The sequence below is a fragment of the Salvelinus fontinalis genome, chromosome 33 (genome assembly GCF_029448725.1).
Source record: "Salvelinus fontinalis isolate EN_2023a chromosome 33, ASM2944872v1, whole genome shotgun sequence".
Lineage (NCBI taxonomy): Eukaryota > Metazoa > Chordata > Actinopteri > Salmoniformes > Salmonidae > Salvelinus > Salvelinus fontinalis.
Genome location: NC_074697.1, coordinates 38074488 through 38099900, shown reverse-complemented (window position 1 = coordinate 38099900; position 25413 = coordinate 38074488). Strand labels below are relative to the sequence as shown.

The window sequence follows — 25413 nt, the reverse complement described above, 5'->3', positions numbered from 1 at the left end:
TCTCCCCGCCGTTCACTCTCCTCCAATTTGTCCAATAACTCCTCGACGGTCTCTGACTCACACCTCAACTTCGCCGACCACCCCGTGTGCCCCCGCCCAATTTTGGGGGGGAGGCTGCTTCTTGGGTTTGCGTCGTGGCCGCGAACCCCGGCGTTGTCGCTGTCCTTGTTTCACCGCTTGCGTCTGCTTCCATGGAAGGCTTTCGTCTCCTGGCATTATATCCTCCCAAGTCCAGGATGTCTTTACCTCCTGGATATCCTCCCAGGCCCAGGATACCCTCTCCTCCTGTGCACGCTGCTTGGTCCGTGAGTGGTGGGATCTTCTGTTACGGTCGTTTGTAGAATTAACGGACCAAAGCGCAGCGTGCGTAGAGTTCCACATGTTTAATTAAAGAAACTCACCAAAACAATACAGAACAAAATGAAACGTGAAGTCAGATGCAGTGCACACTGGCAACTACACACAAACAAACAAGATCCCACAAAAACACAGTGGGAAAAGGCTGCCTAAATATGATTCCCAATCAGAGACAACGATAAACAGCTGCCTCTGATTGGGAACCATACCAGGCCAACATAGACAAATAATAACCTAGATAGCCCACCCTAATCACACCCTGACCTAACCAACATAGAGAATAAAAGGATCTCTATGGTCAGGGCGTGACAAGTTTAATATTGCCTGCTAACCTGGATTTCTGTTAACTAAATATGCAGGTTTCAAAAAATATACTTCTGTGTATTGATTTTAAGAAAGGCATTGATGTTTATGGTTAGGTACATTCGTGCAACGATTGTGCTTTTTCTGCAAATGCCCTTTTTTCTAAGTCATCCCCCGTTTGGCGAAGTTGGCTGTCTTTGTTAGGAAGAAATGGTTTTCACACAGTTTGCAACAAGCCAGGCAGCCCAAACTGCTGCATATACCCTGACTCTGAACGCAAGAGAAGTGGCACAATTTCCCTAGTTAAAATAAATTAATGTTAGCAGGCAATATTAACTAAATATGCAGGTTTAAAAATATTTATACTTGTGTATTGATTTTAAGAAAGGCGTTGATGTTCATGGTTAGGTACACATTGGTGCAACGACAGTGCTTTTTTCGTGAATGCGCTTGTTAAATCACCCGTTTGGTGAAGTAGGCTATGATTCAATGAAAAATGAACAGGCACCGCATCGATTATATGCAACGCAGGACAAGCTAGATAAACTGGTAATATCATCAACCATGTGTAGTTAACTAGTGATTGTGTGAAGATTGATTGTTTTTTATAAGATACGTTAAATGCTAGCTAGCACCTCACCTTGGCTCCTTGCTGCACTCGCATAACAGGCAGTCAGCCTGCCACGCAGTCTCCTCGTGGAGTGCAATGTAATCGGCCATGATCCGTGTCCAAAAATGATGATTACCGATTGTTATGAAAACTTGAAATCGGCCCTAATTAATCGGCCATTCCGATTAATCGGTCGACCTCTAATATGTTTAATGTACTGGACAGCTTTGTGACATCAAATGGACTTTGGTGGTCAAGATGTGTTGATATCTGTACTGATGGCACAAAGCCATGACAGGGAGACATAGTGGAGTGGTAACGCGTGTACAAGCAGTTGCTCCCGACGCCACTTGTGTACATTGCAGCATCCACCGAGAGGCTGTTGCTGCCAAGAGAATGCCTGACAGCTTGAAAGTAGTTATGGACACTACAGTGAAAATGGTTAACTTTGTTAAAGCAAGGCCCCTGAACTCTCGTGTATTTTCTGCATTATGCATTGATATGGGCAGCGACCATGTGACGCTTTTACAACATACAGAAGTGGGCTGGTTATCAATGGGCAAAGTATTGACACACTCTTTTAAATTGGGAGACGAGCTTAAAGTTTTCTTTACTGACCATAATTTTCACTTGTCTGACCACTTGCATGATGACAAGTTTCTCACAGGACTGCCCTATCTGGGTGATATTTTTTCTCTCGCCTGAATGATCTGAATCTAGGATTACAGGGACTCTCCGCAAGTATATTCAATGTGCGGGACAAAATTGAGGCTATGATTAAGAAGTTGGAGCTCCTTTCTGTGTGCATTAGCAAGGACAACACACAGGTCTTTCCATCATTGTATGATTTTTGTGTGCAAATGAACTCAAGCTTACGAACAATGTCAAATGTGATATAGCGAAGCAACTGAGTGAGATGGGTGCGTAATTATGCAGGTACTTTCCCGAAACGGACGACACAAACAACTAGATTCGTTATCCCTTTCATGCCCTGCCTCCAGTCCACTTACCGATATCTGAACAAGAGACCCTCATCAAAATTGCAGTAAGAGGTTCTGTGAAAATTTAATTTAATCAGAAGCCACTGCCAGATTTCTGGATAGGGCTGTGCTCAGTTTCTTGCCTTGGCAAATCGCGCTGTTAAGGCACTGATGCCCTTTGCAACCACGTACCTATGTGAGAGTGGATTCTCCGCCCTCACTAGCATGAAAACTAAATACAGGCACACACTGTGTGTGGAAAATGATTTAAGACTGAGACTCTCTCCAATACAACCCAACATTGCAGAGTTATGTGCATCCTTTCAAACACACCCTTCTCATTAACCTGTGGTGATTTATTCACAATTTTTGATGAGCAATTAAGGTTGTAAGATGGCTAAATAAAGAGCAAAATTATTGATTATTATTATATTTTTATTTATGCCTTGGTCCTATAAGAGCTCTTTGTTATTTCCCACGAGCCGGGATGTGTTCAACAACTCACACTCATTCTTATGTTTAATAAATGTATCGTATAGTGTGTGTGTGTGGCAGGCTTACAATGATGGAAAAAACAAACATTTGAGAGTGCGCTGACACTGGTGCTAGAGGGGGTACCCAGCTGGAGGTTGAATGTTTGAAGGGGTACGGGACTATAAAAAGTTTGGGAACCACTGCTCTACGGGATCGTCTTTGTAAAACGCAGAGTAGTTGAATGGATGATCTCTGCATAGGTGTGATGGTGTGGGAGTGCTTTGCTGGTGACACTGTCTTATTTATTTAGAATTCAAGGCACACTTAACCAGCATGGCTACCGCAGCATTCTGCAGCGATACGCCATCACATTGTGTTTGCGCTTAGTGGGACAATCATTTGTTTTTCAACAGGACAATGACCCAAAATACACCTCCAGGCTGTGTAAGGGCTATTTGACCAAGAAGGAGAGGGATGGGTTGCTGCATAAGATGACCTGGCCTCCACAATCACCCGACCTCAACCCAATTGAGATGGTTTGGGATGAGTTGGACCACGGAGAGAAGGAAAAGCAGAATCTAAAATATATTTTGAATTGTTTAAAACTTTTTGGGTTACTATATGATTCCATATGTGCTATTTCATAGTTTTGATGTCTTCACTATTATTCTACAATGTAGAAAATAGTAAAAATAAAGAAAAACCCTTGAATAAGTAGGTGTGTCCAAACTTTTGACTGGTATTGTATATTTCTTCTGAAACAGGTAGGGACTACCTGGACTTGAAGTGCTCCTTTTCCATTTCCGTTGCAAAATGTCTTGAAATGTTTTCTGTTGCGTGCCCAAATGAACAATCATCTTTTGCTGTACCTCCCCAGACAGTGATGAGTGTGAGAGTGGGGAGGCGTGCTGCAGTCAGTTCTGTAAAAACAACCCAGGGGGCTATGAGTGCAGCTGCAAGGCTGGCTACAGGCTCCACGCGGATGGCTGTGGCTGCAATGGTAAGAGGATAATACGTTGACCAGCATCCACTCATTATCTTTGTCCAAATTGACTCTGGATGGAGTTCACGTTATTGTATAAGACAGAGGTGACTGAATGTTAAGTATGGTTAGTATGAAATTCAACACAGTGATCTAGAGACTCTTGACAGCATCTACCCCCAAGCCATAAGACTGCTGAACAATTCATCAAATGCCCCCTCCCCTTTGTTTTATACACTGCTGCTACTCACTGTTTATTATCTATGCATAGTCTCTTTACCCCTACCTACATGTACAAATTACCTCAACTAACCTGTACACCCGCACATTGTCTCGGTACTGGCACCCCCTGTATATAGCCTCGTTACTGTTATTTTATTTTATTATTTTATTTTATTTTGTAAATATTTTCTTAACTCCATTTCTTGTCAGAATTTCACTGTAAGGTGTTGTATTCGGAGCATGTGACAAATAACATTTAATTTGATTTGATAGACTTGAAGGAGCATGTTTAGGCACCCATTTGACCGTGGCAGTCAAGATTGATGATCGATCACAGAGAAGATGATTATGCATTGAGAGTGTCTAATAACTCATTGTACTAGTTTTGATAATGCAAATAGAACACTTGTATAGTACCTTCTAAATATTGAAAGTACTTCCTATTGTTCTGTGGTCTTTTCAGATATTGATGAGTGCCTGGCAGAGAGCTCTGTCTGTGAACACTACTGTGTGAACACACTGGGGACCTACGAGTGTTTCTGCAGAATGGGCTTCCGTTTGGACTACGACCAGAGAGCCTGCATCTGTGAGTGATATTTGATCATAATATTATACTGTGCTATACTATGCTAAGCTATACTATACGATACTATACTATGCTCTACTATGCTATACTCTGCTGTACTGCATACTCTGCTGTACTCTGCTATACTGCATACTCTGCTGTACTCTGCTGTACTGCTATACTATACTATAGGAAAGGGAAAGGGGAGACCTTTCCAATTGTACAACTGAATGTCTTCAACTGAAATGTGTCTTCCGCATTTAACCCAACCCCTCTGATGCTTTGCTATGCTATAATATACTATGATGTACTATACTCTACTTTACTATACTATGCTAAACTATGCTGTAATTTAACAGTTTAAAATTAAAAGTAGGTGGAACTTAATTGGAACACATGTGATGTGGTTCCATTCACTGGCTTAATATTTATATGGTGCGACTGGATTAATAAGAACTGACCAGATAAACAAAAAAAACTCACACAAAGTACCAGACTCATACTTATCCACCACACATGAGCCTTTTCTAGGTTCTGTAGGCTTCAATATCATTCTCAAAGCAAAGCCAACAGATGCCTTGACTAACGTGACAGTACAGTTACTTCAAAGCAGAACAAGACTCCTCTCCCCCTTCGATTTCCTGTTAGAAGTGCTAAAAATGTAATCTCTCATTATAAATACAGTATGAAAGACCAAAGTTATAGTTCATGTGGGAGAAAAAAAAGCATGGTAGCTTGAGGGGGAGGAATTGGGGGTTGTCCAAGGTGTCCTATAAAAATAAAAAAATACAATGGCGAACATCAAAGTGGTCTGCAGAGCACCATGTATCTGTATATTGTTTTTAAACATGTGAAAGTAACTCTGAGAGACATTTGTGATGTTTTCCAATAGCAGGCTATAGTAATGATAAAATCACCTTGAGCATTCAAATGAATCTAATGTAAATGATAGTATAGTACAGTATAATACAGTATAGTTTAGTATAGTATAATATAGTATAGTATAGTATAATACATCATAGTTTAGTATAGTATAGTATAATACAGTATATTACAGTATAATATAATATAGTAGAGTATAGTATAGTATATTGTAGTATAGCATAGTATAGTATAATACAGTTTAGTCTAGTATAATACAGTATAGTATAATATACTAGAGTATATTATAATATATTATAGTATAGCATAAACTAGTATAATATAATATAGTACAGTATAATATAGTTTTGCATAGTATAGTATACTACAGTATATTACAGTATAATATAATATAGTAGAGTATAGTATAATATATTATAGTATAGCATAGTATAATATAGTTTAGTATAGTATAATACAGTATAGTATAGTATAATATACTAGAGTATATTATACTATATTATAGTATAGCATAAAATAGTATAAATATAACACAGTATAGGATAGTATATAATAGTATAGTATAATATATTATAGTATCATATAATACAGTATATTTTCATATAAAATAGTATAATATAGTAGAGTATAGTATAATACAGTATAGTATAATATAGAATAGTATAGTATAAAACAGTACAGTATAGTATACTATAGTATAGTGTAATACAGTATAGCATAATATAGTATAATACAGAATAGTATAATACAGTATAGTATAATATAGTATAGTATAATATAGTTAGATGTAATGTAAATGTGCTGAATGTGAAAGTGTTCTGAATGTCTCCTCTCCACCTGTCTGTCTGTGTCTGTGTCTGTGTCTGTCTGTCTGTCTGTCTGTCTGTCTGTCTGTCTGTCTGTCTGTCTGTCTGTCTGTCTGTCCCAATGCAGCGCTGTACGACAGTGACCTGGATGACGATGAAGAGGAGGATGACCCAGAGGAGGATCTGGAAGTGCACAGGTTGCCAGATCTGCTATTCCGACGCCCCCCTCAGCTCCTGCAGTACACTGCAGCCCTGCACTCACCCTATGGTGAAGACCAGGAGGAAGAGGCACAGAGAGGGGAACTCACCCTGGTCAGCCACATAGGTAGCGAATCAGTGCTTACATACATGCCTGATTGTTGATCAACGTTATCACACATATACTCTGTCTCATACATTGGACATACCTTATGTGGCAAAAACTGTAAATCATGCCATGGTGTTACAGGACTATGTGTGTGTGTGTCTCAGTGTGTCTAGATGATTCCTTTGGGTATGACTGTGGTGTGAGCTGTGCTGACTGTGAGAACGGAGCAGTGTGTGGTGCAGAGAGAGACCGCTGTGAATGTACACCTGGATGGACTGGCGTCATCTGCAACGAGAGTAAGTCGCTGTCCTCTCCTCTCCCCAGTGTCTGATAGAGTTTCAGTGTTATTCAGTGCATATTATTGAGCAGGCAGTTATTTGATTGGTTAGTCCTCAGGGTTAGGTATTTGAACCCAGATCTGGCCTGGAGAGTGGCCAAGTGCCCCATAGACAGAATACAGCCCCCAGGCCAGGGATGTCCACTGTCAAACACTGTGTTAGAAAGAGGCCAGAAGCCATTGTTTCACAACCAAGCATGATTAATGAGTGTCTTTGGGCTGGAACTGAACCAGGGATATAATTATGTTTGGAATTATGGAGCCACGTGGGGATAAATCCATTACAATCAGTCATTGTTATACATTTAAACATGCTCCTTTGGGCTAGTGTTCAAATTAACACCAAGAAGAGTTAGGTTATGATGAGGCCATTTTCCCTGACCAGTGGGGAAGATTGAAAACATAGCAGAGAACGGCCATTTTTGTCATCTCATTAGGTTTTAATCGTTAGCTTGGGAAGAAGACAACTACGATGTGGAGAAGAGAATATTATTATACACTGAGTGTGCAACATATAAAGAACACCTTCCTGCTATTGAGTTGCACCCAGAACAGCCTCAAGGGATTACTGCGTTCAGTTTTGCAGCTGACTAGGTATCCCCTTCGCTATGTCATGGAAAGAGCTGTTGTTCATAATGTACACTCATGTAGACATGCTATTGCATTTTGCCCGACAGCATGTGTTAGATATGGAAGGCAGTGCTGTGTTTGCCTGGATACAGTGTAACCAGAGAGGAATAGAAGTCAAGTAAAAATCTTTATACCAAAAATATTCAGTTTTCTCAGAATGTGTTATGTACTGATTTTGCACTAGCCTAGCTTGCCACATTGCCACGTGGCTACAAACATGACTAATTGCTAACTGACACATTTTCCCTCAGAAGTTCATAAAGTAGTTGTGCACAAGAAGTGTGACATGGAATGTTGACTTGCTTTTACTGAACCCATTTAAAAGGTCCAGCTGGGCTGTGTGGTAATTTCTATATAAACCATGTGGGATTAATGTGGGAAACGCAAAAAGCTAAGAAAGACCCTCATGTTGAGAAGATAATATGAAAGACAAGTGATAGAATGTCTCTCTCTCTCCTCTCCTCTCTTTCCCTCACTCTTTCTCTCTCCTCTCCTCTCTTTCCCTCACTCACTCTCTCTCCCTCACTCTCTCTCTCTCTCTCCTCTCCTCTCTCTCCCTCACTCTCTCTCCTCTCTCTCCCTCACTTTCTCTCTCTCTCTCCCTCACTTTCTCTCTCACTCTCTCCCTCACTCTCTCTCTCCTCTCTCTCTCTCTCTCTCTCTCTCTCCCCCCCCCCCCCCCCCCCAGCTTGTCCTGAAGGGACCTATGGACAGGCCTGTAACAGCCTGTGTCGGTGCCAGAATGGGGGCTCCTGTGAACCAGTGACCGGGAGGTGTGTTTGCCCACCAGGGGTGCATGGCCAGCTCTGTGAGGACGGTAGGGACTGACACACACACACACACACACACACACACACAAACACATGCACTCCCCAGCACTCAGCCGACTGCTCCCCCCAGGGGTCCACACACTGCCATTTTCTTCCCTTATTACTGGCACTCCAGTAGCCCACCACTTCTCTCCCCTCCTCCCCACTGCATGTTTTTATGTCACTCCATGTCACAGCTCCACCACGTACAAGTCCAGACACAGACCAGTCACCTTGCCTTAAGTGGCTAATCCTATTTAGCTGACCCTGTTGATTTCACCACCCACAAGATTAGGCACTGGCTCTGCCCTGTAGACATAGCCTGGTGCCAGATCTGTTTGTGCTGTCTCGTCAATGTGACAATAACCATAGGAGTTTGTAAGACAGCACAAACAGATTGGGGACCAGGCTACATGCTGGAAGGGCAAAATCTGGTCTAACCACATGTGCAACTCTTCTGTGTCTTGTTGACAGGTTGCCCACAAGGATACTTTGGGAAACACTGTAGGCGGAAGTGTAACTGCCCCAACAACGGGCGCTGCCACCGTCTCTATGGAGCCTGTCTGTGTGCCCCGGGGCTGTACGGGCGCTTCTGCCACCTGCGTGAGTACCCATATCCTCTAGACTACAGTACCCAGCAGCCACCACGACTGACATCTTAATGTAGTACAGGAGTGTTCTTCTGCCCTCTGGAGCTTTTGTTCCAGCCTGATTCAACTAATAAACTAAACAGTTCAGTTGAATCAGGTGTCTTAGTACTGGTCTGGAACAAAAGCATGCACTGCCTGTGTCTCTTGCACCAGATTGTAGGAACACTGCAGTAGTGACGGATGAAGAAAATTATGTAAATTCCCTTTCTGTAGCTTGGTCCCTGATCCTACAGATCTACTGAGAGTACCTTCCTTTCTCCAGCTTGTCCCAGGTGGACCTATGGTGTCGGCTGCTCTGAGGAGTGTGACTGTGCTCTGGAACATTCCCTGGGCTGCCATCCCAAGAACGGGACCTGTCTGTGCAAACCTGGCCACCACGGCTCTCAGTGTCAGCAAAGTAAGCTGTTCTGGCTCAGACAATACAGTAAACAGATATTGAGGTTATTGAAAAAGAAAAATGACATTGTTTCATGGTTGTCTGGATGATAGTGAAGCTCCTCTCTTGTGTTTATGTATGTGTGTATGTGTGTGTCTGTGTGTGTGTGTGTGTGCGTGCGTGTGTTTCTCTCCAGAGTGTGATCCAGGGTTATATGGTAGTGGCTGTGGGCAGCAGTGTGACTGTCCAGGTGGGGCGACCTGTGACCCTAGGAGTGGAGAGTGCACCCGGAGATGTCCTGCAGGTCTCCATGGGAACCTGTGTCAGCTGGGTGAGCCTACCCCCTTGTGGAGGAGACTCCCTAATCGCAATGCATGTAGCTAGGGACAGGAGTGTTTCCTGGTCCGTTCAGGAACAACTCCTGACCTTACATTCAGAGAGAGCGATGGTGTACTGTTCCCTCATGAATGTGGAAATATGAATGGGAGTGTGTGAGTGCCTGCGTGCATATGCGTACATGTGTGTGTGTTAGTTTGCTCAATAGGCTTCAATAGTGTTCCCCTTCTGGCAGCTTGCTCTACAGACCAGTGGAACATTTCAGTAGCGTTAGTCTCTCCTATGGTCCAGAGATATTAAACAACGTTCAGGAGCTCTGTTTAAATCATAACTCTGTCTCCCTATAGACCGGACAAGATAACATGGAGGGGTTATTTTAGAGCTAATGCATTGTCCAGACCTCCATGAGGTTCCCTTTTATTAAAGCAAACAAATCATCCATCTCTTTATGGTTTTGTTTAGCTTTGAATTGACGTGAGGTTGTGAAAGCGGGCCATGCAACATCAGTCCACTTTGAGATCGCCTTGCTACTGCACACGATCCCAGCGAGGGAGATATACAGGAAATGAAAAAAGGTTTGTGTAACCCTTTCTCTCTGTCTCTCTCTCCCTCCATCATTCCGTCCTCTGTGTATCTGTATGTAGCCTGCAGTGCTGGTCAGTTCGGGGAGAACTGCCTCCGGACGTGTGTGTGTGGAGGAGAACCCTGTGACCCCATGACAGGAGAGTGTATCTGCCCTGTTGGGAAGACAGGAAAGGCCTGTCAACAAGGTAGTTATAATGCTTCATAACTCAGTATTTAATACCTGTATTACTGTTAAATGTATTATTACTCATTATTATACTGTATTTTTCTTTCACTTAAATAGCGTGCCATTTCTTCCATATTGTCCCTCACTGTTTTTCAAATCTGGGGTGAGGATCTAAATTCAAACAGTACAGTAGTATTGGAAGACATCAGTCCACCAATCAGACCTGCTCTTCATCTGCTCTTAAACCAATGACCTGAAGTCAGTTAAACCATGTGGTGTTGATGGTCATACATCTCAATTAGGGCTTATCCTGACCAAATGAACTGACCACCAAAACTGGTCTATAACTGGTCAAGAGCTATAGCCCTGAGTTTTCCCTCCCCCCGTAGACTGCCCAGAGGGATTATGGGGGTTGAAGTGCCAGTTCCCATGTAGAGCGTGTGAGAACGGCGCTTCCTGCAACACGCAGACAGGAGTCTGTGACTGCAACCCTGGGTACACAGAACAACTCTGCCAGACTGGTGAGTGAAATAAATAAACGGCAGCAGCCTACAGTCTTGCTAAAGTGATGGGAAAGGAAAGAGAGAGACTGTGAGAGAGACCTTATGATACACTGTGTTATATTTCACCCTGACTATTTCTCTGCTTCACAGTGTGTCCAACAGGGTCCTATGGGCCAGGCTGTGTGAGTGCCTGTGTCTGTCATCCTGATGCCAGCTGTGACCCTGTCACCGGACACTGTACATGTCCCCCGGGCCGAACAGGACACGACTGCACTACGTGTAAGCACCACTATCACACATACACACAGGCAGGTGCGCGCCCACACACACACATACACACACAGGTTGGTAAAGAAAACGACATGTTGCGCGTGTGTGTGTGCGTGTCTCCACAGCCTGTGAGGAGGGGTCCTGGGGCTCTGGGTGCTCCAACAGGTGCCATTGTGCAGACCGAGCCCTGAGTTGTGATGCTGTGACTGGACGCTGTGTGTGTGAGGCTGGTTTCATTGGAGACCACTGTGAACAGAGTAAGACATTTCTTTGGAAATTCTGCCATCTTTAGGTAATACACTGTAGCACATCTTTGGACCAGATCTGGCTCAAGCAAGTGTTCTGCAGATGAAGAATCTTAATTTGATCACTCTTTTGTTGATGAGAATTTTCCTGCACCACAGGAAATGCAGATGAGCTTTGTGATTTACATAAATTCACAGAAAACTTACGCTAACACACGGTTATATTGATAGTACTGCACTTTTCTTGTAGACTACTTTCGGCCAGCTAATAGCCTAACCATCGAACAATCAAAATGATGGACTACACCTTAAAATCCTGCGTATATATTTTGGCTGGTAATATCTCTGTCTGATGTTGACCATTTGTCTCTCCCCTGTTCCCACAGTGTGTGTGGAGGGCAGCTATGGTTGGGGCTGTGCCCTGGACTGTCAGTGTCAGCATGGGGCTCTGTGTGACCATGTGAGTGGAGCCTGCACCTGCTCCTCTGGATGGACCGGAAGCTTCTGTGAGAAAAGTAAGACTTGTGAATAAATTGTACTACATTTAAGCACATATTACTAATACTCTATGGGTAACCTTTTATTTTACGTCCTGGTATTTAGCAGGTAGTTACTTTGAAATTGTTAAAATGGAATTTACTCATAATAGCATATTCATTACATTTGAGTTTCTTTGAGATTCATTGAGACAAGCGTAGGTTTGTACACTTGAATTATTTGAGGTAAGTACTAGAAACTATCTGTTGTCACCAAATAGCTCGGTAGACTAGGGGTTAAGAGTGTTGGGCCAGTACCGAAAAGTCGGTCAGTAACCACATTTTATCTCTCTAAAATAAAATGACCTTGCAATATATTTAGAACAAAATCAAGTCTGTCTTTTCACTAGCCCATGTCATGGTAAGATACCAAATCATGTCTGTCTTTTCACTAGCCCATGTCATGGTAAGATACCAAATCATGTCTGTCTTTTCACTAGCCCATGTCATGGTAAGATACAAAAACCACAGCTCTATCTCTTTCACAATATGCATTTATAATTAAAGTTGATTCACCAAATTTCAGAAAATTTAAAATCGCATTTTGGAATCAAACCCTTCATTTATAGGGCGGCAGGTTGCCTAACGGTTAAGAACATTGGGCCAGTAATCGAAAGGTTGCAAGTTTGAATCCCGATTAGACTAGATGAAAAATCTTCCAATGTACCCTTGAGCAAGGCACTTAACCCTAAATGCTCCTGTAAGTCGCTATGGATAAGCGCGCCAGTTAAATGATCTTAGGCCAGGCGGTAACCCCTCTCTTATGGTCTCTTCTATTGGTCTAGTAATGAAAGGTCTAGTACAGAAGTCACTCAGAATTACAGTTCTGTGACTAGCGTAACAATATACAGCTATATAACAGACAGGGGCGCCGCCAGGGATTTTGCGCCCCATGAAAAGATATCACATTGGGCCTCACCACCACAGGCCATACCAACCCTGCGCAATTGTTGTAACCACACACCTCCAGAACCCAATAGACCCATTCAAAGCTTTAAATAACGCTACCTTTGCAGGCTTGCAACTCTCTTGTAGTCCAATATTTACAGTACGATATTTTCTGACAGTGAGCTGTGAAAATATAACACTGTGCAGACATGCATGCAACATTCTGCGTACAGTGGAATTCACTATTTGATGCAAGACTGATACCCTCTATAAGAAATGTGCTAAAGGCCATATTTTACAGTCTAAATGTAATGTTAATGGTAAAATTCTTGAATGGAAAATTCCCTTTAACATTAATGAATAACTTAAAATACGTATAACTTAAATATACATGAACCTCTTCAATTAAAATAAATTAACATTATCATCTATAGAATTATATAACAAACAAAATAATCAAATCAGCAGCAGATTTTTAAGTATGCATACCAACTAGAAAATAAGCAGCTGTAAATGTGGAAAAGGAAAATGGAGGGAAAAAAATGATATGGAAATGCACTAGAGGAAAGGTCAAGAGGTCACCAAATCACTAGGTTTCTTCCACTTGGGGTCTTGATTGTGTACAACAAATTGTATTGCAATCCAGCCATTACTTTGAGACATATCTTGTTCTCAGTCTTGTTCTCAGTCTTGTTCTCAGTCTTGTTCTCAGCCTGTGGGCATCATGTGTGTAGTGATCCAATATCCATAGCCATGCCATTTAACAGTTATCACTGGCCCTTGCTCAGCCTTACTCACCAAGAACCCAGTGCTGAGCCTTCTTGCTAGCAAAGTCACTGATGAGCTTGTTTTTCAACATCCTCACTTTGTCTGTCTCTTTCTGTGCACCTTCTCTCATTTGCTCCATCCTCATCATCTGCGTTGGTATTGCCTGCACTGTCTTTCACCTCTTCCTCCACTTCCACAAACCGCCCTGACAAAACTATCACTTGAAGAGGGTCCTGGCTCTGTAGAGTGTACATGACGCATATGATAATATATCCTTTAATATAATGCCATTTGTAATAACATCATAACCAACATTTCAGTTCCTACCATTTTGATGACTTAAATTAACTGCATGCACCACGGAAACAAATGTAAGAGCACTGAATCCTGCAGAATATTGACCCAAATTACCTGAAGTTGCGTATCAACACCACTAGGTGTCAGAAAATGACCACATTTCAGTCTGCATCAAAGCCATGGAGACATACCTTGGCCATATGACTTGAATGTATTATTTTAACATTGGCTGTCACTTGTACAGACTGAGTCACTCAATGCTTCGAACTGTCCAGCATCCAATATAGACTATAGGCTGTTTTTGTTTCATATAATGATCATTATGTGGGGAAATTATTTAAAAAATTGAATTATTTTAATTGAAAATAATTTAATCATTAAAAAAAAAAACATAATAATAAAATAAAAATTCCCACGGACCCCTGCAATTATGTCAACTGACATGTCATTCAACACAATGCTGCTCACCTCCTTCAGTTGGGAGTAGGGCTGGTTCAGGGGTATGGGGACGGGGAGAGAGGGCTGCTGAGCCTGAAGCTGCATCTGTTGGGCCTGGCACCAGGCAGGGGCAGGGACAACTGATTTAGTATGAATAGCTTGCTAAAAGTTTGTCTGCATTGATTAAATGTTGGCTAAAAGAGGAGCGAAATGTAAACACTCAGAATTTTATGTGAAGATATTAAGTAACTAATGGTAGGGGAGCAAAAGAAGCCTATTTCACTATGGACTAAGCTATCAGGTTAATTTCCACCACTCACGGACTACACCCACCTTCTTTTGTGAAAAATTGGGTGACATAATTTTTTCTCTCCTGGCTTTCTTTTCTTTTTTTTTGTTTTTGGAAACTAGATTTTTCTTTAGGAAGCTGAGACATGATGTTCCACCGGCACTCCTCACTCGCAATTCAATGCTAGCAAGTACCGTTCACCCCTGGGTTGGGGGCAGGGCTCTCTGGGCTCTCTGGATGTTTATTTTTTGCCAAAAACAAGGAAAGAAAAATAAACCGTTAGTTTTATTAGTACATTTTAAATAAAATCTTCTATTCGTGATGATAGGTGAATAATTTAATATTGAACAATTTTTACCTAATGTTCTAATAGCTTTTTAGGGCCCCTGACAGTCACAGGCCCTTAGAATCGTCCTAACTTTTCACCCCCATAAGGCGCCCCTGATAACATATCTCTACACCGAGAATAAATTGACAATGAATCTGGTGTCAAGCTGTCCAAGGCCCTTTGATTAAATATCAGTAAGTTATAAACTCCTGTTGTGGGACTATTGTATTGGTCTAGTTTTTTGCTATTCTAGCTGCTAAAAGTACTCTTTAATGATTAAGATTTGACTGGGTTTTTTCAGATCATCAAACTCTCTTCTCTAGAATCTGTGTAGCTGCTCACTGAGGTTTAGTTTTTCAGTTAAAACCTTTCCAGTGAAAAGTCCTATGTTAGACTCTGGAGGGCGCTGGTAGATGTCTGATGGTCCCTGTGCAGATTCTCACACACATAGTCCAATTACAGTAAAACAAGGCCAACTATATGTGAATATCCCAGAGTAGCTGGTCTCAAGCTCGACTAGCTAATTGATTTGATTTTGATTAGGCTTTGACTGAAACCGTCTAAAGTAAATTTGTGGTGTAAGATTAAGTTACCTGTGCTGTAAAATATAGCCTGTTTCATGCGTGAATCACAGTCATGTCACATTATATCATAAGATACATTAACACACACCCTTCTGACCTGCAGGATTTAAAATTCCTAGCCATAACAAGCCAATGGTTTCCAACATAGACATCATAGACATCAGCCTCAATGGAAATGACCATGGAAACTCAAATATATATTTTCTCTCTCTCTCTCTCTCTCTCTCTCTCTCTCTCTCTCTCTCTCTCTCTCTCTCTCTCTCTCTCTCTCTCTCTCTCTCTCTCTCTCTCTCTCTCTCTCTCTCTCTCTCTGTCTCTCTCTCTCTCTCTGTCTCTGTCTCTGTCTCTGTCTCTGTCTCTGTCTCTGTCTCTGTCTCTGTCTCTGTCTCTGTCTCTCTCTCTCTCTGTCTCTGTCTCTGTCTCTCTCTCTCTCTCTCTCTCTCTCTCTCCTCTCTCTCCCTGTCTCTCTCTCTCTCTCTCTCTCTCTCTCTCTCTCTCTCTCTCTCTCTCTGTCTCTCTCTCTCTCTCTCTCTCTCTCTCTGTCTCTCTCTCTCTCTCTCTCTCTCTCTCTCTCTCTCTCTGTCTCTCTCTCTCTCTCTCTCTCTCTCTCTCTCTCTCTCTCTCTCTCTCTCTCCACTGTTCTGTTTCTGAAGTATCCCCCCCTTAAATAAGGTGTCTAGTTTCCCCATATTGTACAGGGGCCTCTTCCTTTAAGGGCAGTCAGGAAGTGAGTTCTACTAGTCAGCGAGGGCCAGAGTTTCCCCTTCCATGTCTGTCTGGCTGTGTGGTCTCCTGCCTTGGTTTATAGGCTAACTAGGCTGACAGGACACAACGCTTTAACACACAGGCTGGGATCTGGAAATAATCCTCATTACTTCCTTAAAGGAGCAATCAGGGATTGGTACATCCATTTTTGAACATTCAAATGAATGACATATAGCCATTGATTCTTAAAGAATATAACGTATAAATGCCTCATGAGCTTAGTTCAACTCTCTTACCCCTGTCAACATGAGTTTGTTTCACTCCATTGTTTGTAAAACCACATATCAAAACATGATTAAAACTATCATTTTGATCTATGGATGACCAGTCCTTACATCCATGAATTTGCGAGTGGTTACATTTCTCCAACCCCATCCCTCAGCTGTTTACCCAAAAGAAGTGGTTGGGCCAGTTTGTTGTTTTTCAAATCCCGGATTGCTCCTTTAAAGAGCTAATTTAATCAGCGATGTAGCTAGCAGCACACTGGTGGCTGGTGGAGTCTGAGGACTCCCAGTACTGACTATAAACAGAGGCACAGCAGACAATTTAAACCTTCCATCCACAGTTGAAATAGCAACCCAGCCCAGGCTAATCTCAATTGACACTTCACTCTGCGATTAAGTGGAACCGAATCGCTCTCTTCTTGTGGAAAGGATTGGCATTGGCGTTTGGTAACCTCAAACCAGCATCCAAAATCTATCTATGTATTTTAAATGTGTATGTAAAGGAAAATTCAGAAAATATTTTTTTCCCCCATCGTCGTCCTTCAAATTAAGAAAAGTAAATGAACCCATTTAGACCCATTTAGATAATTTGAAGATTTGGTTGATCTCCAATGTAAACTAAGTACATTTTGTAAATTGATAAAGATAATTGATAACCCTATAATTGTGTTGGTTGAAGATTACATAGGTTACTAAATTACTAGAAGTCTGCTGGTCAGAAAAAGTGGGCTGTGGTGAATGTCATGGTGAAATGTCCCTCTTCATCAACTCACACCCCGGCATCAAACATGGCATCAGTCTGGCATCTCTGCATCTCTGCCAGCAGCTCAAGGTCTAGAGACAATCAGAGCCATCTGACCAGATGTTGACTAAATACCACCAGTACTGTGCCACCATCACAGAATGAAAAAGTACACTGTATCTCTATGGCCACTACCACCACACACAAACACACACACACACACAGCACCCCAGACACACAGCACCCCAGACACACAGCACCCCAGACACACAGCACCCCAGACACACAGCACCGCAGACACACAGCACCCCAGACACACAGCACCACAGACACACAGTACCACAGACACACAGTACCCCAGACACACAGTACCCCAGACACACAGCACCGCAGACACACAGTACCGCAGACACACAGTACCACAGACACACAGCACCCCAGACACACAGTACCACAGACACACAGCACCCCAGAAACACAGGGCCACAGACACACATCACCACAGACACACCGTACCCCAGACACACAGTACCACAGACTCACAGCACCCCAGACACACAGCACCCCATACCCACAGCACCGTAGACACACAGCACTGTAGACACACAGCACCCCAGACACACAGCACCCCAGACGCACAGCACCCCAGACACACAGTACCACATACACACAGCACCCCAGAAACACAGGGCCACAGACACATATCACCACAGACACACCGTACCCCAGACACACAGTACCACAGACTCACAGCACCCCAGACACACAGCACCCCAGACCCACAGCACCCCAGACCCACTGCACCCCAGACACACTGCATCGTAGACACACAGCACCATAGACACACAGCACCCCAGACACACAGCAACGCAGACACACAGCACCATAGACACACAGCAACGCAGACACACAGCAACGCAGACACACAGCACCATAGACACACAGCAACGCAGACACACAGCAACGCAGACACACAGCACCATAGACACACAGCAACGCAGACACACAGCACCCCAGACACACAGCACCCCAGACACACAGCAACGCAGACACACAGCACCATAGACACACAGCAACGCAGACACACAGCACCGTAGACACACAGCATCGTAGACACACTGCACCGTAGACACACAGCACCCCAGACACACAGCACCCCAGACACGCAGCACCCCAGACACACAGCAACCCAGACACACAGCACAGTAGACACACAGCACCCCAAACACACAGCACCGTAGACACACAGAACCACAGACACACAGCACCCCAGACACACAGCACTGCAGACACACAGTACCGCAGACACACAGCACCCCAGACACACAGCACCACAGAGACAGCACCACAGAAACACAGCACCAGAGAGACAGCTCCACAGAGACAGCACCAGTGTTGTAGTGCTGCCTCAGTAAAACAAACTCGCTTCAATTTGAGAATACACAGAGCTGGTCAAAATATTTCTGGAAAATTAATTCTGATAAATTCTAAATGAATTCTATTTAATTACCACAACAATTCCATGGAAAACGATAGAATGACAAACCAAATAAATACAGCGCATTCGGAAAGTATTCAGACTCCTTGACTTTTCCACATTTTGTTACTTATGTAAATAAATACCTTATTTACAAAGGTATTCAGACTTTTGCTATGAGACTTGAAATTGAGCTCAGGTGAATCCTGTTTCCATTGATCATCATTGAGATGTTTCTACAACTTGATTGGAGTCTACCTGTGGTAAATTCAATTGACTGGACATGATTTGGAAAGGCACACACCGGTCTATATAAGATCCCAGTTGACAGTGCAGAGCAAAAACCAAGCCATGAGGGTGAAGGAATTGTCAGTAGAGCTCCGAGACAGAACGTTTCTGCAGCATTGAAGGTCCCCAAGAACACAGTGGCCTCCATCATTCTTAAATGGAAGAAGTTTGTAACCACCAAGACTTGTCAAGACTGGTCGCAAGACTGGTCAAGACTGGTCGCCCGGCCAAACTGAGCAATCGCGGGAGAAGGGCCTTGGTCAGGGAGGTGACCAAGAATTCGATGGTCACTCTGACAGAGCTCAAGAGTTCCTCTTTGGCGATGGGAGAACATTCCAGAAGGACAACCATCCCTGCAGCACTCCATCAATCAGGCCTTTATGGTAGAGTGGCCAGACGGAAGCCACTTCTCAGTAAAAGGCACATGACAGCCCGCTTGGAGTTTGAAGAACCTGAAGAACTCTCAGACCATTAAAAAACAAGATTCTCTGGTCTGATGAAACCAAGATTGAACTCTTTGGCCTGAATGCCAAGCGCAACGTCTGGAGGAAACCAGGCACCATTCCTACGGTGGAGCACAGTGGTGGCAGCATCATGCTGTGGGGATGTTTTTCAATGGTAGGGACTGGGAGATTAGTCAGGATCAAGGGAAAGATGAACAGAGCAAAGTACAGCGAGATCCTTGATGAAAACCTGCTCCAGAGCGCTCAGGACCTCAGACTGGGGCGAAGGTTCACCTTCCAACAGGAGAATGACCCTAAGCACACAGCCAAGACAACGCAGGAGTGGCTTTGGGACAAGTCTCTGAATGTCCTTCAGTGGCCTAGCCAGAGCCCGGACTTGAGCTCGATCAAACATCTCTGGAGAGAACTGAAAATTGCTGTTCAGCGACGCTCCCCGTCCAATCTGACAGAGCTTGAGGGGATCTGCAGGGAAGAATGGGAGAAACTCCCCAAATACAGGTGTGCAAAGCTTGTAGCGTCATACCCAAGAAGACTCCAGGCTGTAATCACTGCCAATGGTGCTTCATCAAAGTATTGAGTAAAGGGTCTGAATACTTATGTAAATGTGATATATCCGTTTTTTTATTTATAAATTTGCAAAAAAATCTAAAAACCTGTTTTTGCTTTGTCATTATGGGTTATTATGTGTAGATTGATAAGGGGAAAAACTGTTTAATCCATTTTAGAATAAGGCTGTAACGTAACAAAATGTGGATACAGTCAAGGGGTCTGAATACTTTCTGAAATGCACTGTATGTGTAGCAGCCTAGAGGTAACCAATTCGCTGAGTCCACTGCTGAACTGCAGCAACAAGTAGGGTGAGTATTGGGAACGCGCTGGGTTGCGAGCTCTTTCCTGGTCCAACATGCTCTGTGCTCACTCGCTCACTTTGAGCGGGCCAAATCCGACTTAAGAGATGGATCTAAATTTATAGAATGGATACCTGGAGGAAAATAGGGGAGGGTGATGCTTTTTCAATTTCAGTCAAGGGGAGGGTTTAGTATTTGTTTTATCTAATCCATAGGAGGATTATGTACAGTGGCTTAGAGAAGTATTCACCCCATTGGCATTTTTCCTATTTTGTTTTGCCTTACAACCTGGAATTAAAATAGATTTTTGGGGTGTTTGTATCATTTGATTTGCACAACATGCCTACCACTTTGAAGACACCAAATATTTTTTTATTGTGAAACAAACAAGAAATAAGACAAAAAAACAGAAAACTTGAGCATGCATAACTATTCACCCCCAAAGTCAACACTTTGTAGAGCCACTTTTTGCAGCAATTACAGCTGCAAGGCTCTTGGGGTATGTCTCTATAAGCTTGGCACATCTAGCCACTGGGATTTTTGCCCATTCTTCAAGGCAAAACTGCTCCAGCTCCTTAAAGTTGGATGGGTTCTGCTGGTGTACAGCAATCTTTAAGTCATACCACAGATTCTCAATTGGATTGAGGTCTGGGCTTTGACTAGGCCATTCCAAGACATTTAAATGTTTCCCCTTAAACCACTCGAGTGTTGCTTTAGCAGTATGCTTAGGGTCATTGTCCTGCTGGAAGGTGAACCTCCGTCCCAGTCTCAAATCTCTTGAAGACTGAAACAGGTTTCCCTCAAGAATTTCCCTGTATTTTGCACCATCCATCATTCCTTCAATTCTGACTAGTTTCCCAGTCCCTGCCGATGAAAAACATCCCCACAGCATGATGCTGCCACCACCATGCTTCACTCTGGGGATGGTGGTCTCGGGGTGATGAGAGGTGTTGGGTTTGTGCCAGACAAAGCATTTTCCTTAATGGCCAAAAAGCTCAATTTTAGAATAATAACCAGAATAACCTCAATAACCAGAATACCTTCTTCCATTTGTTTGGGGAGTCTTCCACATTCCATATGGCGAACACCAAACGTGTTTGCTTATTTTATTCTTTAAGCAATGGCTTTTTTTCTGGCCACTCTTCTGTAAAGCCCAGCTCTGTGGAGTGTACGGCTTAAAGTGGTCTGATGGACAGATACTCCCATCCCTGCTGTGGAGCTTTGCAGCTCCTTCAGGGATATCTTTGGTCTCTTTGGTCTTCATGGTTACGCTTGCTTGGTGGTGCCCCTTGCTTAGTGGTGTTGCAGACTCTGGGGCCTTTCAGAACAGGTGTATATATACTGTGATCATGTGACAGATCATGTGACACTTAGATTGCACTCAGGTGGACTTCATTTAACTAATTATGTGACTTCTGAAGGTAATTGGTTGCACCAGATCTTATTTAGGGGCTTCATAGCAGTGGGAGTGAAAACATATTCACGCACCACTTTTCTGTTGTTTATTTTTCATTTCACTTCACCAATTTGGACTATTTTGTGTATGTCCGTTACATGAAATCCAAATAAAAATCTATTTAAATTACAGGTTGTAATGCAACAAAATTGGAAAAATAGGACTTCCTTTTATTAAAGAAAATTAGAAAAAGCATAGGCCTACCTCTTGTTAGCTTAAGAATTTGAAGAAAATAAAACAGATCTGATTATGTAAAGTGATCTATAACAGGACTTCGGTCCACAATACTAGAAACAAGCTGTAAAATATCCGGCAAAGACGTGACTCCAATGCATATGGGGATATCATTGTTTGCTTTCTTTGACATTCAGAGGCTGAGCTACAACCTTCTATAGCCGATGAGATAAAGAATGGACTTTGCTTGTGAAGTAATCTGATTCTGTCACTATGAATTGATTAAGCTATTTACTTTCTGTACAATAGAATGTTTAAACCCAGACAGCTTTCAGGGAAAAACGTGTGACCTCTCATTGGGTTAAGCCATGGAAGAGTAGCCAACAGTAAAAAATAAATGTCTGTGTCGGATAGGCCTACTCTGTCTGGGGTGGAAAGGTAGGCCTACTCTGTCTGGGTTGGAAAGGTAGAACCACTCTGTCTGGGTTGGAAAGGTAGGCCTACTCTGTCTGGGTTGGAAAGATAGACCTACTCTGTCTGGGTTGGAAAGGTAGGCCTACTCTGTCTGGGTTGGAAAGGTAGACCTACTCTGTCTGGGTTGGAAAGGTAGACCTACTCTGTCTGGGTTGGAAAGGTAGACCTACTCTGTCTGGGTTGGAAAGGTAGACCTACTCTGTCTGGGTTGGAAAGGTAGGCCTTCTCTGTCTGGGGTGGAAAGATAGGCCTTCTCTGTCTGGGGTGGAAAGATAGGCCTTCTCTGTCTGGGGTGGAAAGATAGGCCTTCTCTGTCTGCGGTGGAAAGATAGACCTACTCTGTCTGGGTTGGAAAGGTAGACCTACTCTGTCTGGGTTGGAAAGGTAGACCTACTCTGTCTGGGTTGGAAAGGTAGACCTACTCTGTCTGGGTTGGAAAGGTAGAACTACTCTGTCTGGGTTGGAAAGGTAGAACTACTCTGTCTGGGTTGGAAAGGTAGAACTACTCTGTCTGGGTTGGAAAGGTAGACCTACTCTGTCTGGGTTGGAAAGGTAGGCCTTCTCTGTCTGGGGTGGAAAGATAGGCCTTCTCTGTCTGGGGTGGAAAGATAGGCCTTCTCTGTCTGGGGTGGAAAGATAGGCCTTCTCTGTCTGCGGTGGAAAGATAGACCTTCTCTGTCTTGGTTGGAAAGGTAGGCCTTCTCTGTCTGCGGTGGAAAGATAGGCCTTCTCTGTCTGGGGTGGAAACATAGCATGCTCAGATACCTAATGATGTCTCAGATTTAATTATTTGCGAACAGGGACCGTTTGCAAACAAGACACACTGATTTGGCATTGGAGAAATATGATAAGATGAACGCATAGGCATGTCTCTCTGTCCATTCTTAGCCTGTCATTTCGGTCATTTGTGTGATATAAAAAAAAGTCTGGTAAAAATGTAATTGCATGAAATGTTTATAAAAGGCTATTTTTTTTCTCGGACCTGCAAATACGATAATAGATTCATGTAATGTTTATACTATAAAGGAGACATTTTAGCACCACAGACACACAGCACCAAAGACACACAGCACCACAGACACACATCACCACAGACACACATCACCACAGATACACAGCACCACAGACACACAGCACCACAGACACACATCACCACAGATACACAGCACCACAGATACACAGCACCACAGACACACAGCACCACAGACACACAGATGGATCCATGGCATTATCTTCCCTGCTCAGGCTGTAATGAGACAGTCTAACTTTATAGTAGAACCACCACATAGGCAGATTATATTGGCAGCTTGGGAAAAAGTATCCTGATCCCCCAGATGTATTTGTACTGTCTTGGCTACTCCTATGCTTTGCTCATGTTTGGCGTGACAATGGCCATTGGTGTTGGCAAGACAGCACAAACAGGGCCTCCCGGGTGGGGCAGTGGTCTAGGGCACTGCATCGCAGTGCTAGCTGCGCCACCAGAGTCTCTGGGTTCGCGCCCAGGCTCTGTCGCAGCCGGCCGCGACCGGGAGGTCCGTGGGGCGACGCACAATTGGCATAGCGTCGTCCGGGTTAGGGAGGGTTTGGCCGGTAGGGATATCCTTGTCTCATCGCGCTCCAGCGACTCCTGTGGTGGGCCGGGCGCAGTGCGCGCTAACCAAGGGGACCAGGTACACGGTGTTTCCTCCGACACATTGGTGCGGCTGGCTTCCGGGTTGGAGGCGCGCTGTGTTAAAGAAGCAGTGCGGCTTGGTTGGGTTGTGCTTCAGAGGACGCATGGCTTTCGACCTTCGTCTCTCCCGAGCCCGTACGGGAGTTGTAGCGATGAGACAAGGTAGTAATTACTAGCGATTGGATACCACGAAAATTGGGGAGAAAAATGGGATAAAAAAACAGAGAGGGAGAGAGAAAGAGACCGAGAGAGACAAAGAAAGAGCGAGCGAGAGGGAGACAGAGAGAGACACAGAAAGAGACCGAGAGACACAGAACGAGAGAGAGGGAGACAGAGAGACACACAAAGAGACAGAGAGAGACAGAGAGAGACACAGAAAGAGAGAGAGAGAGACACAGAAAGAGAGAGAGAGAAAGAGAGAGAGAAAAATGGGATAAAAAAACAAACAAGAAAAGACAGCACAAACAGATCTGGGACCAGGCTAAAAGAAAAGGCACGGTCAGGCCAAAACTCTGTATGTACAGTATATGAGATGGGTTATTTGGCATAGGGTCAATTGGAACAAGAGATATGTTCTGACTGAGCAGCAGTCAGTGCCTAAACCAGTGCCAGCCTTCACACACACCACTAGGGCTACAAGGAGGTGTGTCCTACTGCATCTGTTAATCAATCAGAAACACAGTCAAGCGAGCGCAGCTTTTACCTAAACAAAGACATAAATGATGCTGTGCCTGTGTTGTAGTAACTGCTCTTAACATACAAACTGATAGTAAGTGTTGTCATTAGAGCTGTTGCTCTGTGATCTTGCACTTTTCGGTGACAAATTGAGCAATCAACGAGAATCACTGAGTAAACACGGGCATTCCTGCCTGTTTCACGGTTTAGTCGAGCGTTTAGGCAATGTTTACAGCACAGTGGGAAAGCCCCCTCTTCATCCCTCCACATTTATACAGGGTTTTTCCATAACAGCACTGGTGGACCTGTTCTGGGCCATAGACAATATGTTTACTAAACTCCATGGTTGTCTACTGACTCCACAGACAGTTTCAACTATCAGCTCTTCAACTATCAGCTCCCCCTGCTCTCTATGAATGGAAAACAGGCCTGGGCCACTGGCATTACTGAACACCAGTGGTAGCAGGAGTGTGTGTATGTGTGCAAGTGTCTATATGCATTATATACTGTATGTGTCTATGCACTATCTACTGTGTGTGTGTGTGTGTGCGCCCCGCATGCAGTAACCTGGCTTTGTTTTGAGCTGGGTTCCTAGACCCTGACGACGGGCCTGTGGACCCAGCAGGTGTTC

At 43.6% G+C, this 25413-nt stretch overlaps 1 protein-coding gene across 2 annotated transcripts in view; it reads left to right on the top strand.

The window, feature by feature from the left end:
• LOC129832184 (multiple epidermal growth factor-like domains protein 6) overlaps positions 1 to 25413 on the top strand; it is a 104788-nt gene that overhangs the window by 61306 nt on the left and 18069 nt on the right. For both annotated transcript variants that reach the window (XM_055896030.1, XM_055896029.1), the window contains exons 11-23: positions 3602 to 3724; positions 4392 to 4514; positions 6309 to 6506; positions 6653 to 6784; positions 8144 to 8272; positions 8739 to 8867; positions 9177 to 9311; positions 9487 to 9621; positions 10271 to 10396; positions 10767 to 10898; positions 11031 to 11159; positions 11276 to 11407; positions 11782 to 11910. In XM_055896030.1, coding sequence (XP_055752005.1) covers positions 3602 to 3724; positions 4392 to 4514; positions 6309 to 6506; positions 6653 to 6784; positions 8144 to 8272; positions 8739 to 8867; positions 9177 to 9311; positions 9487 to 9621; positions 10271 to 10396; positions 10767 to 10898; positions 11031 to 11159; positions 11276 to 11407; positions 11782 to 11910 — 1752 coding nt within the window. The remainder of the gene's footprint in view (positions 1 to 3601; positions 3725 to 4391; positions 4515 to 6308; positions 6507 to 6652; positions 6785 to 8143; positions 8273 to 8738; positions 8868 to 9176; positions 9312 to 9486; positions 9622 to 10270; positions 10397 to 10766; positions 10899 to 11030; positions 11160 to 11275; positions 11408 to 11781; positions 11911 to 25413) is intronic.